An 18,418-nucleotide genomic window follows, 5' to 3' on the forward strand; every position below is an offset into this window, starting at 1 on the left:
CTTTGGAAAATCATCCAAAGCCCCGTACCTTCTTCCCTGTCACAATTGAAATCCTTGTTTTCGAGGATCAAAAGAATTGGTACTATCCTTAGTCTTGACAGTAGTAAAAACCTGCACAGAGTGTACATTGATTCACTTCATTCATTCATCACGTGTTTGTCGATGAATGCCAGACCCACATTTCCCATTCTAGTAAGAGGAAGCAGTCAGCAAATAAATTACACAGGGTGAACACATGAATGTGTGGCACAACAGGAGAGAACTTTTTGAAAAGTTAGAGCCCTTTACCACCCCTACTGAGGGCCGGAAGATCGGAGGGACCCTTGCTGGAGTCTTGTCTTCAGGCTGCTCTGTTCCAGGATATAAGGCCTCCCTGGGTAAGCGATGTGCACAGGGGGAGTGGATAGTTATCCGTGGCTAGAGGACCTTTGGCTGCCTCCTCAACACTTGCCTCTGATTTGGATTTGGGGCTACTACAGCACTTTTTTGCACTGCTTTGCTAGAAGATAGGAAAGGTTGAACAGGGAGCCGGCAGTTATTACCAGGGTATACTCAGCTAAGGCACATACCCAGAGGAATCCTTTATCTGTCCTTAGGCTGTGGACAACCGGATTGTTGGAAGCTGCTTGTAGTAGCTTGGGTGCTCCACCCAAATAATGAAAGCAAACACATCTTACAGAAGGGCCTGGTAAACATTGCTATGGAATTTTCTAGTGAGATGGCGTGAGGAACCACATTTCTTCACCATTTTACACAAGGCAGTCAGACTGGAAATAGTTAATTGTGTACTCTGTTGTGTATCCAAATGCGTCTCCCGACTTTTAGCCCCGTAGCCTTACAAACACTGCACATCGGTGCAGGGGGGATGGGGGGCATCCACTGGGGAGCAGAGTCAGCAGGAATGTGCATGATGTTTATAAAACTTGGCCTGATGTGTGGCTTTCTCTTCCTTGATGGCTTGAGAAACCTAAGAATATTATTAAACTTGCAAATCTCCCAGGTTCTAAATTCCTACTTTCCTTAAACTCACCCCACAGTTAGAAAAATCCAGCAATGACGGCAATAAAATTGTGTCCTCGTTTTGCTTTCTATTTAGCTGCCAATAACTTGGCATTAAAATCTAGGTCATAGGGAGGTCTTTGAAGAATAGGGCTGAAAATAAGGGAGAAGCTACATTTTGATGAGTAGAAACAATTAATGCTGCCTCCCATTTCCTTTTTGTTTCTAGTACCAGAACTTTTGCCCTTTTGAGAATCGTATAAAAGTGAGTTAACCTTTAGAACTAGGAGTAATCTTTCTCCCCCTGTATTTAATGACTCCTTTTGTTGTATATATTAGAATTTTTTTTTTTGATTAGCAAATCCACTGCCTCTTAACATTACCTATTTTAATTTTTAAATGTAAATATATTTAATATTAATATGGCTATATGTTTTGGGCCTCTCACCCTGTGGTATACTTATATGTTCCTGGTTCTAAAGAAAGGTAATATTAATCTTTTCCTCCTTTGATTCTTTATACAAAACTCAAAGCTGTTTTCAGAAACAATTTATAGGGGCGCCTGAGTGGCTTACTCGGTTAAGCATCCGACTCTTGGTTTTGGCCCAGGTCATGATCTCAGGGTCACAGGATCGAGCCCCACGTCAGGCTCCACGCTCAGCATGGAGTCTCCTAGGGATTGTCTCCCTCTCCCTCCCCTTCTCCCACTCCAGCCCCGCTCATGTGCACACATGGGCTCTCTCTCTTTAAATAAATCTTTTACAAACCACAATTTATATAATTTTGCATTTCCTGATTTTATATCCTTCACGTCCTTGTTTTTAAGCAGTATTATTAGTGAAAACTTCTTCCCCCACCTTTAAATTGTTTTTGAATGGTTTACCAAATTTTAATACTTAAAAATTAGTATTTTTATCCTATTCTATATCTCTTTGTCATTTAGAGCCGTGCTGTTCAAAAGGGGTCTGTGCACGTAGGGCTGTTCCCCAGAAACTCAGAATCTGCATTTTGACAAGATGGGTCAGGTGCATTCGTGCACAGTGAAGTTTGAGAAGCCCTGATTGGATCAAACCCATTACAGTGCTGCTACTTGTCTAGAAAAAGAAGGGACTTCTAGCACCACAGTGTATGTTAAGCTCATTACATAGCTTATCTTACTGAATTCAATTTTATTTTAACTTCACAGCCTCCTCGAATGTGGGTTTTCAATATCACCTTGACAAATTTTGCCCTATCTTCTTGACACCTGCACTTCTAATACTTAGTGAATAATTTTTCCTGCCCTCTTTTGTAGAATTGCTTTTATTAACATAATAAATTTATTTTGAAAAGGACATTTGTATCACTACTGTTAAAAAAAGTTTTACGCATTTAAATAAACACATAACTATTTTAAAGCACTGTGTATTCTTTGTGTACTATCTAGAAGTATCTTCGGTGCCCCCTACTGCAGGAGTCACTATTCTAGGAGATTATAGAGATTGCGTTGACAGGGATAAAGAAAGGAGAAAAGAACAAAACACACAATCTTAACGATGAGAAACGGACTTCAAAAGCAGATAAAGATAAATACTGCCTGGTCCCATACCCCCCATATTCCCTGATACTTATGCCTGGTATGCCCAGAGAAGGGAGTTTTCAAAACAACACAGGAGATGCATAGCCAGGTGGAGATTTCACCTAGTGGAGGCCCAGAGAAGGAAGGGTATGATCTCCATAGTAATCCCAGTAAAAACTACCGTTGTCCCACAGGCATTTATAACTCACATTAGTGGCCACTTGGGGGACTGGGGCGGCTCAGAAATTTATCATGCATTTAAGCTCTTTAATGATAAGGCCCCATTGGTGGGTTTTCTTGGTTGTATCATGAGCTAGTATTGCCTCAGAATGAGAACTGCGTCGGATTTGAGTGCTGGAAGAGAGGCATAGTATGTTGCTTATCACTTTCAATATAAGGTATTCAAATACAAGTAGTATTCTGCAGATGGACTTGACATGTTACCACTAAAAGTTGTTTCCCTAAAATACCTACGAGTAAAGAAAATAGCTTATGTTGGGTTTATTTTTTTAAAAAGCATCCTACAACAAAGTTTTTTTTTTTTCCAATTTTAGTTAAGGAATAGAAGTCATTCTAGTGAGTTCCATAGCCAAGACCCGCACCCATAGTGTGCAGTGATTATGACTTTTGTATTTAAAGCTGGTAGTAGTCCATTATTCTGATACTACAAAAGAGGAAAGTATTTTTTTAAAAGATTTTATTTATTTGAGAGAGAGAATGAGATAGAGAGAGCACTAGAGGGGGGAGTCAGAGGGAGGAGCAGACTCCCCGCTGAGCAGGGAGCCCGATGCAGGACTCGATCCCGGGACTCCAGGATCATGACCTGAGCCGAAGGCAGTCGCTTGACGAACTGAGCCACCCAGGCTCCCAGGAGGAACGTATTTAAAGAAATTAGGTCAATTGTCAGATCTTAGGTTTGGAGGAAACACCGGGCCCCAGTTTGTGTGCAAGTCGCTTCAAGCACCCTGTGTCCTTATTTAAGTCCTCTTCGCTGTCTCTTACAGTTCTGTGTCATGCACAAATTTGGACATCAAGTCACCACCTACAGTTTCATTCAAACTGTGACCAAGACCATTGAACAAGCTGGGGTCAGGGACATAATTGTGCTATAGTGGGTGGCCTTCTGTGTATAGGTGAGCAGGATGACTGACCGTCCTGGTTGTCTTAAGACTGAGGCATCCTGGGATGTGAGGCTTTTAGTACTAAAACCAGGCCGTCTGGGGCAAACCAGGACTGGTGGTCAGGTCACCCTAGGCACGGATTGGTCAGCAGCTGAAGCCGCCGCCCCCCCCCCCCCCCCCCCCCCCCCGCAGTGTACTGCTGCGCAGCTCCATTTCTCCATATTCTACACAAGCGTATGGTGAGAACTGCACACATCCTGCTGCTGAGGGGAAAGATTTCCTGCTGGATGAGAAGCCCCATCCACAAAGCATCAGGGTTCATTGGCTTGGCTGGCTGTTGGTGAACCGCGACACTGACTCCTACCAATCAAGGCCCATACTAAGTCTTCTGTTTATGACCTGTTTTATTTAGAATTTTTGCCCGGTATCAACGTCAACCTTAACGTTTGACATAGGAATCATCTTAGAATTCAATTTGAGATTTTTCATGGGACACAGTTATCCCATTAACCCTAACGTTTATTAGACCAGCCCCCTCGTAGCATTTTTTTTAGGGTCAGTAGACATCTAAATGTAAGCCACTTATTGAGCCCACCTAATTGAGAGGGCCTTGTAGTACATTTTCATTTTCATTCACGTTTCCCAAGGGAATGCACCTGTATCACGGCTTGGACCTTTCTATTTTTCCTTCCCGATAGTCATACCCATCCAATTACATGGAGTCAATGAAGTCCAACAAGTACGGCGTCATCTACTCCACACCGTTACCGGATAAGTTCTTCCAGACCCCGGAGGGCCTGTCGCACGGGATGCAGATGGAGCCGGTGGACCTGACCGTGAACAAGCGCAGTTCCCCGCCCTCTGCGGGCAGTTCTCCTTCCTCGCTGAAGTTCCAGCCCTCGCACCGGAGAGCCTCGCCCGGCCTGAGCATGCCCTCTTCCAGCCCGCCCATGAAGAAGTACTCGCCGCCTCCCCCGGGCGTGCAGCCCTTCGGCGTGCCGCTGTCCATGCCCCCGGTGATGGCCGCCGCCCTGTCCCGCCACGGCATCCGCAGCCCCGGGATACTGCCCGTCATCCAGCCCGTCGTGGTGCAGCCGGTCCCCTTCATGTACACCAGCCACCTCCAGCAGCCGCTCATGGTCTCCTTGTCGGAGGAGATTGAGAACTCAAATAGCAGCATGCAAGGTAAACGCCACGGCCGACAGCGCGGCTGTTGGGGTGCGGCGGCGCTTGGGGTCTGCACCAGCGGGCGGTGCTTAGCGCTCCGGGCCAGCTTCGTATGCATGCTGCTTTCTGGCAGAGTAGTGGTCGGGGGAAACGAGAGCGCCCCCTCCTCCCCCCAGATTTGCTTTCTGCTATAATTTTGCCAAAGGCAAACAAATACTCCACACATCAGTGTTGTAGATAGAAGCTGTGCCATAAACTTTTGTAAAAGCTGAAATTGGTAAATTGTACATGGAGTGACTTTTCTATTTTTATTTTTTTAGTACCTGTAATTGAATCATATGAGAAGCCTATATTACAGAAAAAAATTAAAATAGAACCTGGGATTGAACCACAGAGGACAGATTATTATCCTGAAGAAATGTCACCCCCTTTAATGAACTCAGTGTCCCCCCCGCAAGCACTGTTGCAAGAGTAAGTATGTTCAGATCTATCTGACATTTGCGTAGCAGCGTGGATCTTGGGACCTGGATTGGAAGCACACACTTCCAACTCATGGTGTGGTGTGGATTGCCAGGAACACCTTGCAGTAGGTGGCAGCCCCTGGGAAAGATGGGGAAATCTCTCCAAAGGCAATGTGTTCTGCTGTATCAACTGCATTATGACATCTCTGTCAAGTTGGCAGCAAATTGATCACTCGGGATTTGCCACTTATCACATAAATTGTTTTTATCTCAGTGTTTTTTTTGGGTGTTCTTGTTTGTTTTATCCTTCCAGACTATACATAGTTTTCCCATAATCTTAATCCCAATATGGATTGAATTTGGTATTCTAGATATTCTGCGTAAGCTTGGTTCCTTAAAACTTTGTAAGACACGCCTTGTCCTTCCAGTTGTCACCTCTAATACTGTTTCTGTGATGGGGAATGTCTTGAATCAGAATTTTCAGGCCAACCACAAGCCCAAGGAAGTCAGTCCAGGAAAGACCTGAAAATAGTGGTGGGCAACAGAAAGTGGTCCATGTAGCTCAGAGAAGTTCAGTGTTGGAATAACCCATTATTCTCTGGTCTCTTTCATTACATCTGCCCTTAGAATATTCAGTTCCCTTTAGAACTGCCATCCAGGAGGAAGGTTTCTGTATTGATCTACATCCAAACACTGGACAGTGGTTTGTTTTAGGTCTGACTTGCCATAATGTGACAGGTGTCATACACAAGTTAAATAGCATCACTGATGGGATTTGCTACAATAGATAGCCTTGCTTTCTGCTGGAGGCTGTGTTTGGAGGAGCTCAGAAGGTGACCTTTGGGTCAGACATCTTGGATCCCAGCTCTGCTCTCCACCCTAAGTATGACCTTGGTCTAGTCAATCTTGCTGCCTCTGTGTCCTCTTTATTTTCATTATCGGTTGTCATTATTTTTCTTGTAATGGTCTTGTGTTGTGGCACTTTCAAGGTTGGCTGCGTTGGCCAGCTTCCTGGTATAAGGTAATAGTTACTGTCCCCTCCAGGTCTCTTCCATCATCTTTCTCCCATAGCACTTTCTTCCAACTTGAAACAGAGTTCTGCCCACTTTTCTGCTTCATCTTTTCCCCCCTCCCTTACCCAAGTCATTCTGCAACAGAGTGTGCATTCTCTGGCTTTCGAACCACTATTTTCTGGAACTTAAAATACATTCTAGTTCTATCCCCATTCAACCCAAGTGGGTGCCTTCATAGTAGGTCATGTTAAGTGCCCATTGCATCAAGTCCAAGTCAGGTGTTTGGGAGGAGGAGTTGTCTTTGCTCCCTGAGAGGTGAAGAAGAGAAAGAATCCTACGAGCAGCCACATCAGCAGGGAGAGAGTGTCAGATGAACTCATACATTATTACCTTTCACAGTTGCATAATGTGCCCCCCCAACCCCCAATGAGACTTTCTCACATGTTTTCAAAGGAATTATTTCATTCCCCCACAACAAGCATGTGGGAGTCGGAGCAAATGGAGGCGGGTGAGCCAAGACATTAGATAACTCGCCTAGCAGCGGGGTGCAGGCTTGATCCCCTGCCACCCGATGAGGGCTCTTCCTGCCACATCCCTGTCTGACCAGTGCCTCCCACTCCTCTCTCGGGTGAAAGGAGATGCAGAAAGACCAGCCAAAATAGACACATCTTGTAGGCTGAGTTCCCCTTTTTTTTTTTTTTTTTTATGATGCCGGGTGTCTCTGGCAAGGTGACTGGCAACATGACTTGCACTTGTCATTGTTCCTGCTCAGCTGATGGATGAGATGCTGTGCAGCTAAATAAAGCCAAGTGCCCGCAGAGAGAGGGATGATCCCTGGACTGAAAAAGGGTTATTCCAAAGTCGAGGTTATTATGAATTACAATGTAAACCACGATAGAAGAAGGATATTTGAAAACAATATGCTGTGTCCTAAATGCTGCCGAAAAGAAAATGCTTTTTGCTTACCTTAAGTGATGTTCTTTTGGTAATCTCAAGCTCAGTGGCTTTTAATGATTAATGAATAATAGGCTTATTTTAATGCTGACCTAGGAGTGCATTTTGCTTCTCAAAAAATTCAACAGATTAGCCACAACTGGGACATGTACTCTCTTAAGTAATTCTCTCCCAGATGTGATTAAGTAATGTCTTGGAATGTGCCCAGTAGCAGCCCACATAGGAAACCAGCTAGCCAGGAAAGAAAATTTCGATTGAAACCAAGCACCTAGTACCATTGCAGTGAGGCAGTCCTGATATTCGCCTTCCGGAAACCCTTCCTTTCCAAAGGCGGACTTTAAAATACAGCTTTGAAATCCATTTGCTTGAACATAAGAGTTACAGCTTTAGGATTATTTTTAAAGGCACTCAGATGTCTATCAGATTCCTCCTCCTTTTTTTTGTATTTACACATGTGAAATGTATTTAGAGCAAAAAGCTTGAGAATCAGCTCTCCCCATTTAATTGTGTCTGTGAATTATAGTAAACTTAACGAGGGGCTGGCTTAACTCAAAACAATGACCAGGTATCTGATATTTAATAGCTGTTCTAACTTCTTGCTTGTAATGATCCCAAACAGCCTCTCTGAAAATGAGCAGTGGAGAGTCCAGAAAGGGGGAGATCTTGGGACCCCGCCATCCAGCTGCTGCCTGTGCCAGCATCTGGCTCTTTAGAGATGGGGCCGCCAACCACTCTCAGAATGATGCTACCTTTCAAGGTAGACATTGGCTTGAGCAGTGATTTCTTTTCCTGGTGTTGGGACACCCCCCAAAAAGCTGCTCATGAAATTAAACAGCTGTAGGGGCAAAGTTTGCAAATGGGCTTCTGAACCTCAAAATACTGACAGCTACCATTTAGTAGATTGACATCTGAAACAGATGTTATACTGCAGTGCTCTGTGTACATTACTCACAACCTCCTGAGGTCATATTATTACCATCATCCCCATTGTACAGAGGAAATGGAGGCACAGAGAGGATAAATCCCTTGCCCAGGGTCCCAGGGACTGCGAGTGACAGAGCTGGGATTTGACTTTGGAGCACAGAGCCTTTTAACGTACCTTTATATGCAAAAGGGGTGGGAAAAGCAGTCATAACTACTGCATGGAAACTTATTAGATTCCCAACCCATGAAGTCTAATAATTGGGAGAGATTCCTAAAATCACCTGGGATACTCCCCCAGTATCCCAGAGGCAGAGGAGATGTATTTAAACCATTCGGTTTTTTTCCCCTCAGCATTTTATTTCCTGAAGTTCTCTTAATAAGGATGAAACATTTCAATCAATGGCATTAAGGTTGAAAGTTAAAAATAAACTGAGAACTCTTTCCTTTCTGTGGAAGGACTTTTAAATTAATAATTGAGCTCTCTAAAAACTGTATGTGTCCACCGATTGTCACTTTTCTATTTTCTCTCCGTTTGTACATATATATAATTGAAGTCCTTGTTCCCACCCTTCCGTGTTCACTTTTCCATCTAAACTTGGCTACTTTTTTCTTCTGTATTGCCCCCACTCAACATTAAAGTAAGAAGGTAAAGTGAGACTCAAAACTGCCATTTTCCTTTGCTGATAATAGAAGTGAGAAATAAGTACAGTCACTTAAAATCAATGCACCTTTTATTCTTTTCCTAGTTAGTTAGCGTGCCTGGAAGAGTTCCTGATGGGGGACATGTATTGAGATTTTTACCAAGATCAAAACAAGTTTCATTTCAGGGGCCCCCTTTTGATTTTTATGGTGAAATTTTATTATCCTTTTTTAATCTCCTAAGCTTGAATGTTTGCCTTCATCAGATTCCCTTTCTCCTCATCCATACTTGTACAGAAAAATTCGTATATTATTTCGAACATTGTAAGAACTTTAGATTCCAATTTAAAAGACAAAGAAGTCTTTCATTACCGTCAGAGGCCAGTTCCATAAGCTTGTGATGTATCAAGTAATTAGTCGTTAGGAAAGCAAATGAACAGATCAGAGTTTTTTAATTACTGACATTAATCAGCGGAGGAAGCCCGAGAAAGCTTTACAGACTTTCCCCAACTCTTCCCCCACCTGCCTCTTCTCTCCTGAAAATGAGAAAGTTTAGAGCAACGGTGTTTGACATGATTGGATTTCAGAGCCACCCTGGAAAGGTGTGCCGACGCAGGAACGGGTCTGGGTGAGCGGGCAGGAAGGCAGGGAGACGCCAGGTGCCCCCGAGAGCCGGCACTGCACCAGAATTCTCCCTCACACAGGAATAACAGCAACCGCAAAGGTTTGAGGTTTGAAAACAGCAGTGCCATTATTTGTTTGTTTATGTATTTATTTTGGAAGAGCCAGAATTTGAAGCTCAAATGTGAATTGGTGAGCTTAAGAGAAGCTCATTGCCAGTTATGTAAAGGATAAAATGTAGATAACGAGTGGGGTTGCCTGAGCTTTAGGAATTTGACCTTTTGCGTTCTTCCCTACAGAGCAATAAATGATCATCAGGGCAAGCTGTGGGAAGACATTGTAACCATATTGAGCATCGCTCTCGTACCACCCACGAGATTTTATAAGTAGGCAAATTTTAACCGAGGGCAAGAGCCTCTCCTAGCACCTGCATCTCCCTCTAGCATAGCACCTAACCCTTCTTACTGTCATTACTTATCTACATGTCTGTCTCCCCCTAGAGTGTGAGCTCCTCGAGGGCAGGAACCCTGTTTTTATTCATCTTTGTGTCCCGGTGCCAAGCACAGTGCCTGGCTCATGGTAGGTGCTCGCTCCATGTTTGTTGAATGAATATAGCAGTGCTTCTTGGGTTGATCAGCTAATTTCTTTTTGTTTATTTTGTTGGGTTTTTTTGGTTTTGTTTGGTTTTGCCTAGTGTTGTTAATGCCTTTGGTAGACTGAAGGAAAGGAAAGAGCCTCTCCCCCAATATTTTACATTTTGCGTTGGCTTTCCTAGGAATCACCCGTCGGTCATAGTGCAACCAGGAAAGAGACCTTTACCTGTGGAATCTCCGGACACCCAAAGGAAGCGCAGGATCCACAGATGTGACTATGACGGATGCAACAAGGTGTACACGAAGAGCTCTCACTTGAAAGCGCACAGAAGGACACACACAGGTATCAGGCGCGCACAGTCTTCTCGTAAGAAACGGGGGAGATGGAATGTTAGGGACAAACAGTCGAGCTCTCAAAGGTGATTATAAGGACGCGGTCCAGGCGCCTTGAAAGGGAGCAGAGCTGTCTACAGATCTGTCTGCCAGTTGTGAAAAATGCCCTTTTTTGGGTCAAGATTTATTTTTGTAATGAGTGAGAATGGATTCAAGGTCCCCCCCACCAGTTACGTGGAATTCTGTACTCTGTGTTGCGAGGCGGGGGAGAGGCAGGGTTGGAAAGGCTGCTGGAACGTTGGAAAAGTGCTCTTAGCCATGGGCCCGTCTCATCAGGGAGGCGGCCTTCGTGTGGACCGTCATTTAGTAAATGTGGTACATTATCAAATTCACAATGGCAAAAAAAAAAAAAAAACCCACAGCTCTTCACGCAGAACAAATACAGAAAAGTAAAGATTTTTGGGTGATTCGTGTGTTCTAAAATGGAGGAAACTTCTCTGCTCTTGCCTGTCCTGTTTGTTCTGGGGTATTATTTATTCTGCCCGGGATTGAATACAGAACATGCAGCCAGATCTTCCAAAAATGATGATATGGGTGAAGAAAACATAAAACTGGGTTCCATTGGCCTTCGAACATTTCATGAGCAAGATAGCTTCAGGACCCTGTATAGAAATGTTGTCCACAGCCTGATTCATCAGTCAGCGTGGGTGATCCTTGTTGACAGCAGGCCTCATCTGACCTAACCTCAAACCCTTCGATGTGAAATTCTAGTATAACAGCAGTCGTTCCCTGGGCCCATCTTCCTTCAGTCAGAATGTCGTTTGTTTGTTTGTTTGTTTTTGAGCCTTATGAGTCATTCGTAACAGGAATGTTTACAACAAGGAAAATCTGGGATTTGGAAGAGAAAAGGGAAGGAAAGTGATGGTGTGGAGTGTCAAGTTTCTCAGTGACTTAGGGAGAGGGAAAGTCAGCTTGCGGACAGCTGAGTTCTTGGGCTTGGTCACAGTGTTCTTGACCAAGGACTGAGGAGAAGCACCTTGTGTTTAGAGGAATGTCCAGTCTGAGATGCCAAGGAAACCAGTAAAAGCATCCCCAGGGCATTAATGCGACCTGAGAGGTGATGTTACCAACTTCCAGCCCAAGATTACAAGGACATTGACTATTTGAATAACAATTTGGATGTAGGAAAAATACCTCAGCATTTATATTCTCTGAAGCAGAGCAGATAAGACAGTTCTGAAGAGCTCCTCGAAATGTCAATCCTTAAAATTTCTAGAGAACAAGGGATAGTAAGTGGGAATTGATTTGTGAGGCCCATTTGCCCACAATGACTCATATAAACATGTAAGATTACCACTAACAGCCTTTTTATTTGTAAGGGCCTTCATGCTGGCTCTCCCTATGATTTCCCCCCAAGGGTCTCCTATTCCCCACCTGCCAGCTACCATTATCCCACAGCAGGGGGTTGAGGAGACCTGGCTTCTGACAGGCTGGGGAGGAATTACTGTATTTTTAGTATGTCTCAATTAGAGCATTATACTTAGGCATAATTGCTGTTGACTAAAACAAAAGATAAGATGCTGAAATCCCTGCCAGTGTCTGTCACACTTCTTATTTTTAGGAAACCGTTAAAATAATAAGGAAATCCCGCAAACTTTTCAATTTGGACTCCTCTTTAAGTGAAAAGCACTGCATATAACTAAGTAGCTCAAAGACTTGGAGATAAATACAGATCACAAGTTTCTTAAGTGATTCATCCCTACTATTGAGGGCAAAACCAAAATTATTTGCTAGCTCCTCAGAATGGATTTCAGTGGCTTTATGCTTTAAGAACTCTTAAAATCTGTTGGTGGGGGGCGGAGTGGCAGAGTGCCAGTTAAATATTAAGAGAATTAAGCCACTTGTTCTCTTTTTTGTCATTCCGTGGTTTCTATGGCACTCTTGGTTTTGGGGGGAACAAACTAATAAACATACCTTGGAAATAATATTTGCCCAGAGTTGTAACTCAAAAATCTTAACTGCACTATTTTTACTAATGAATAGCCTTTTGCTCTCAGGAAAAATATAAGCTCTTCCATTTTTCCTTTTTGCAGGAGAAAAACCCTACAAATGTACATGGGAAGGATGCACATGGAAGTTTGCTCGGTCTGATGAACTGACAAGACATTTCCGAAAACATACTGGAATTAAACCTTTCCAGTGTCCAGACTGTGACCGCAGCTTCTCCCGCTCTGACCACCTTGCCCTCCATAGGAAACGCCACATGCTAGTTTGAATGGCTCCGTCCCCCGCCTCAGCGTGGCTCCCCACTCTCCCGGCTCTCTCTGTCCTCCTTCCCATGATCTAACTCATTTTTTACATGTACATTTTAATTTGGATTCAGCTGGTCTGAATCTCTGAATTTATATCATTCAAACTTCCATATGGTCAGTAGTAGATGTTCTCTAATTCTCCTCTCCTTACCACGGGTCAGACCTAAAGAATGTGAACACTTTTTTTTTTTTTTTTTTTTTTCCGGGGATGCTAAGCAAACCCTTCTTACAGATACGTTTAATGTAATGAGAACAAGGGAACATGTAAACTTAAAATAACCAATTGTCGGTTTCTCCATGTATTTCTCAAAAGAATGTCAAAGTAAATGTATTAGAAATACAGTATCCAGCCTGCAAATCCTTGCCAGGGACGTTCATACCTCTGTGCCCTGTGATCGTATTTTGTGCTCGCCAGCAAGAAGGGTGGACCCTCTCCCAGGCTAGGTAGACATGCAGCGAGATTTCAGGTAGGACCATCCATCCACTCTTCTTCCCTTCCATTGCCCTTCACGAATCCTGCTTGTCAACTTGGATTTATCATGTCCTCTAAATTAAGTCCTTGATACTCCTTTGTGCCTGCAGCTAACAAGGAGGTCTTTGCCACCCCTGGAGCTGAGCCAGAGCTGCTGATTTAGGCGGGTGATGTCTGTCAGTGAAGGGCTGAATGCTCTCCTTGCCCAGCAGAGAGTCAGAACAAAGGGGCATGGTGCAGGGGAGAAGTGGTGGGGGCGAGGGAGGAAGCCTTCCTTCTAGGCGAGGGCTCTCTGGTGAGGTTTCATCATAGGGTTCACTGCGCAAGGCATCCCCAGAGCTTCAGTCTCTATGCTCAACTGTGCAGAAGCATACAGCAAAGCCGAAAATGGAGAGAGTTATCCCTGCCCCTGTCACCATTCCTCTGATGTCCTTAACATGGATCATCGAGCATTGATTGTCGGGACACCACAAAAATATTTTGCCCAGTAATGGTAAAAAAAAAAAAAAAAAAAAAATCTTTTGGGTAAGAATATGGATGGCCTTTTACCCAACCTACTTACAGCTTTTTTTTTTTGGCAAACAGGGAAACGTTGAGGGGTAATTGTATTCCCATATCAAATTACTCATACAGCTTTTATACAGAAACTCTTCTGTGTGAACCATAGGGTGCCAAGTGGACTGTCATTTGTGTTTGTGATGCATACCGTAAGTATCTGCTAATGCTTTAGTGGATGCATTCAATGTAAGACCTGAGTAACAAGATTTGTAAATATAACTAGTTGTGAAGCACATATACATTCGGGGGACAGATTTCTGAAAAACAAAACAAAACAAAAACGAAAAAACAGAAAACCACAGTTCAGGGATTCATATCTTTAGAGCTCCAGAATTCCCCAACATTTACTGTTCTAAAGAGCTGGAAATCGATCACTATCAAGTATCCCCTCAGAAGAAGCTGAAAATGACTCGTGTTTATGTTAAAGATAAATAGCGCCATTATTCGGGGGAAGTTTTGTGTTTAGTTTTTGTTTTTGTTTTTCAAAAGCTGGCTTTTGAGCACCATAGTCTAAATGCCAATAAAAATAATTCATGCGTAGAAATGTCATTGGTTCTAAATTTGAAGAAAGTGGGTGACGGTGGTCAAATGTGGGTGCATATAACCAAATGCGCCTTCATCCCTCGATAAAGGACGGAAGAGAAGAGAGAAGAATGGAATCCTGAAGATTCATCCCAGCCGCAACTCAGGATCCAACACAACCTAAACTGGGAGGAATACACTGTTCAATTGTTTTTTAAAACATCAGTGAATGAGTGATTGTGGAGGTCTGCAAATCGTGTGGGGAGCTTACTTTGATGGCGCTATGTTAATAAAAGTTAGTTGTAGGGACTGTGCACCTAAGATATCCCACTCATCAGCCCTCTGAACCAGCTGAAAGGAAATGTAGTTGAGAAATGCAAAGTCATTTGTTACCTTCTTGGCACTTGGTTTTTATTTTCTTTCTTTCTTTTTTTTTGTAAGCACTGCGAAATTTGTTTAGAATATTAAAACCTCCTAATTGGGCTTTTTTTTTGTTTGTTTGTGTTTTTGCAACTATGACATGAATTGAGGGATAAAAATGGCTCTTGGGAAAGTAGGTATTGTCTGTACTGTAAATGCTTAGTCACATTCATGCCAAAGTGTTTATTTCTAGAAGTGGTTCTTTTGCAACACACTGAAGAATCAAGTTGGGATGCAAGGAACTTTTTTGTTTCAATGGAGATGACCAGTATGTGTGTGTTCCAACCCATAGAGAAGGTAGGGAAAAAAGGCAAGAAAGGGTAGAATTGATCATCTTTGAATAATTAGCTTTGAGTGTGAGTCCAGTTGATAGAAAGCTTCGTAGGTTCTCATGAAATTTGATGTGTTTGTTACGGCATATTTAAATTTTGTTCAAAAGAGCAAGCAAGACCCTGCAAAGAGTATTCCATTACTATTCAGCTTGCCTAGGTTATGTTAACCGTTCATTAACAAAGATCCATTTTAACTCTGAAAGAAGGGCAACCCAGAGAGGCCTTTCTCCGTTCCCATTGCTGGCCTATATACTTCAGTTAACCGATTGGCTTTTGACCAAATTTTCCTTTTTTATATATATTTGTATTTTACTATGATAGTTGAGAAATTTAGTCTCTTAGACATTTTTAGCTGTTATTGTGGAAGACCTCAAATACAAGATAGATGCCCTTGAACATGTGGTTTTAATGATGTGCCATGTTACTATCAATGGTGGTTTTAAATTGTCATATTTTACATTGATGGGAATGATTTGTAAACATGAAGTTAGTGTTGTATAAATTCTGTTATAGAGTTTCTTTTGATTTTTGTCCAAGTGTCATCTTGGGGAAGTCAAAAATTAAGGCTGAATGCATCATATTTTAGAGTTCTAAAATGTGAATCTACATCATAAATGGGCATTAACACTCTAAATCATCTGGTATAGAGAACGTGTTAGCAGCATAGCTATGTTCAACCAAGGAAATGCTAACTACACAGAAGTTTGAAGAGCCTTGGAACAGATTTATAGGGGAACTATAGATGTATATTTTATTAAACACCCATCTGCACTATCAGTGTTGCACTAATGTGGAATTTGAAAGACTTTACTGCTGATACTGTATATCTGCACGTCATTCCTGATTAGATTGTTTTAAAGACAATCTCAAAGATCTAAGGTTTTAAAATAATTTGGTTTGAAAATATACAGTCATCTTGAAGGAATTGCTGTTATACATGAAGTTGCTCAGAGTTGTCTTTATTCTCTTCTCGGTCGAAGTTAACAATTTCTAAATGATCGCAAATTCACTTAATACATTTACAAAGCCATTTTACATGCATTAAACGAGGGCTACAACAATATTACGTTTTACAAATACTAGCACTTTTTTTTTTTTTGCTGTTATGTACTTAGTGTTAGAGGGTCAAAATAATCTTTCTGCTTAGCATCTCTTAAACCATACCTGCAAGTATAGCAGGATTATTACAATTTACAGTACTTTAATACTTGTATAAACTATGCAGAATTTTTAATAAAGTGTAATATATTTTATAAGCTAATAAGACTGAATGGGTAAAGGTTTTTAGCATGCATTAGTATACTTGCAAATAATGAAACATTTTGGTAATCTTTCTTACTAAAGATGTGAATGTTTAATGTACCTTCTCTGTTTCTACTCTGTAGTCCAATGGGAATTCAGTAATGACATTTTGTCATGTCAAACTGTGAACATAAATTTGTACTGTACAGTCCTCATATACTATATACAGTATGCAATATATGTATTATATACTTGTTAATAAAACCATCAGAATATTAAGTGTGATCATGTGATTACTATATATGCAGTGATCACTAGAAGCAAAACTTAGCAATGTAACATGTAAGAGACGGTACTTAGAAATTGCAAAGTGAATCACTGTTTGATAGGCATTTGTTGATGGAGGAAAGAAAAATAAACTGGCAGATGCAGGAAATGAGTTAACTTAGCCTTGAAGTTATGTCCCTGGGTTTTGGACAACAGCAGCCGCAAGTCTTCTAAGCCACAAACCATAGACTTGTAGACAACCCACCCTGAATCCACACACTTAACCTAAGTGGGTTCCTGGGATATTTTTTAGGACACAGACCTTCTGTCCAAAAAGGATTTTCAGTGCCTTGTATAAAAAGATACAATGTCTAATAAATATATAAGTTTTTAAATAAGAGATTAGGATTCATAGCTTGGGGAGTGGGGAATCAGAAACAGGACAGCAACCGCATTAAATAATTCTGGATAAACTTTGAAGCCTGCAGTAAACCATGTCCATGGACACTGCTATGTCCTCAGTATCCTAGGAACAACAAATAGTTTCTGATGGGGACTTAAAGAGTTCTTGTTTAAAGCAAAATGTAACATCTCTCTACCCTCCCCCTAAATGTAATTGAAACTAAGATACTAACTTGTTAGATCTCACAGCGGCTACCTTGAGCCTGGACTTCATCTTAGCATAACATGAAATGCTGGCTGGCCCTTACTACATGATACCTCCACAGCTTGGAGAGGGGAAGGAGGTTGGGGAGAAGGCTGAACTCAAATTTTGAAGCATTCTCCAGGTTTCTCCAGGAACCTTCGCTGCTTTTACACTGAGATAGTTGACTGTAAACTCAAAAGATACAGATGACTGTTAATCCCAGTGGGATGCTGGCTTGGATTAGTCTAGGTGATTGGCTGTAATCTTCCAACTATATTTTGTATATGAGAGCTGGATTCTGCCTGGGTGAGTGATCAGAATGGTAACAAATGCAAATTTTATGAGAAACCAAATTCTTAGAGGAATGGGAAGGAAGGATGTTCAGCACACACATGCATGCACAAATCCATTCGTTGTGCTGTCAGGGTGAAGAAGAGATTAGGAGCCTTAGTGGGGGCAAGTTACCAATTCCAGTGTGCCTAAAAGGAAAGAAGTGGCTCTGTTCAGGGAAGAACAAGTTGAGATGGTAGTAAAAACACATAGAGATGTAGAAGTTAAACGTTAAGAGACCAGAGTGACCTGTGTGTGCACAAAACAATGAATTGTTCTTCAAGGGTACATTCATTTTGAGATGTGTAAACTGAACCTGTTACCTTTTCCTATTTCTGACCCAATCATAATCGTGGTTGGTAATGGTTCTGTATATACACAGTGACCCCTAAATTAGAGTGATGCATGCTACAAATTAGAATTCTTATTAAATGTATGACTTCGGCAGGTGGCAGTTCTCACTAAATCTAGACATGTTTATTGCTTTGAGTGCTTTTCTCATTATGTCCCTCGTTTTGCATTCCCTATGGGCATCCTGAGTGGTCTGGGATAAGGATAGAAGACAGAAGCTGGATCTTTAGGTTCCTAGACCATATCTCTCACACTTCTTGACCCAGTGTATCAGTCAGGGTTCCCCAGAGAGAAAGGGAACCGGTAGAATATTATATACACAGGAAGAGATTTATTATGAGGAAATGGCTCACATGACTGTGGAGGCTGGGAAGTCCCATAATCTGCCATTTGCAAGCCGGAGACGTGGAAAAACCAGTGGTGTAATTCTAATCCAAAGGCTTGAAAACCAGGGGAGCCAATGGTATAAACCCCAGTCCAAGGGCAGAAGATCAGTGTCCCAGCTTAAGCACGCAGGCAGAAAGCAAAAGGAGCAAATTCTTCCTCCAACTTTTTGTTCTATTCAGGCCCTCAGTGGATTGGA

At 42.2% G+C, this 18,418-nt stretch overlaps 1 protein-coding gene across 2 annotated transcripts in view; it reads left to right on the forward strand.

Annotated features, from left to right (window-relative positions):
• The window catches only part of KLF3 (Kruppel like factor 3), a 33,577-nt gene extending 18,847 nt beyond the window's left edge, over window positions 1–14,730 (forward strand). For both annotated transcript variants that reach the window (XM_027598209.2, XM_027598210.2), the window contains exons 3-6: window positions 4,377–4,863; window positions 5,166–5,316; window positions 10,233–10,393; window positions 12,477–14,730. In XM_027598209.2, coding sequence (XP_027454010.1) covers window positions 4,377–4,863; window positions 5,166–5,316; window positions 10,233–10,393; window positions 12,477–12,658 — 981 coding nt within the window. In that variant the 3' untranslated portion in view covers window positions 12,659–14,730. The remainder of the gene's footprint in view (window positions 1–4,376; window positions 4,864–5,165; window positions 5,317–10,232; window positions 10,394–12,476) is intronic.
• The last annotated feature ends 3,688 nt before the right edge of the window (window positions 14,731–18,418 follow it).

Source organism: Zalophus californianus, chromosome 2, assembly GCF_009762305.2.
Source record: "Zalophus californianus isolate mZalCal1 chromosome 2, mZalCal1.pri.v2, whole genome shotgun sequence".
Lineage (NCBI taxonomy): Eukaryota > Metazoa > Chordata > Mammalia > Carnivora > Otariidae > Zalophus > Zalophus californianus.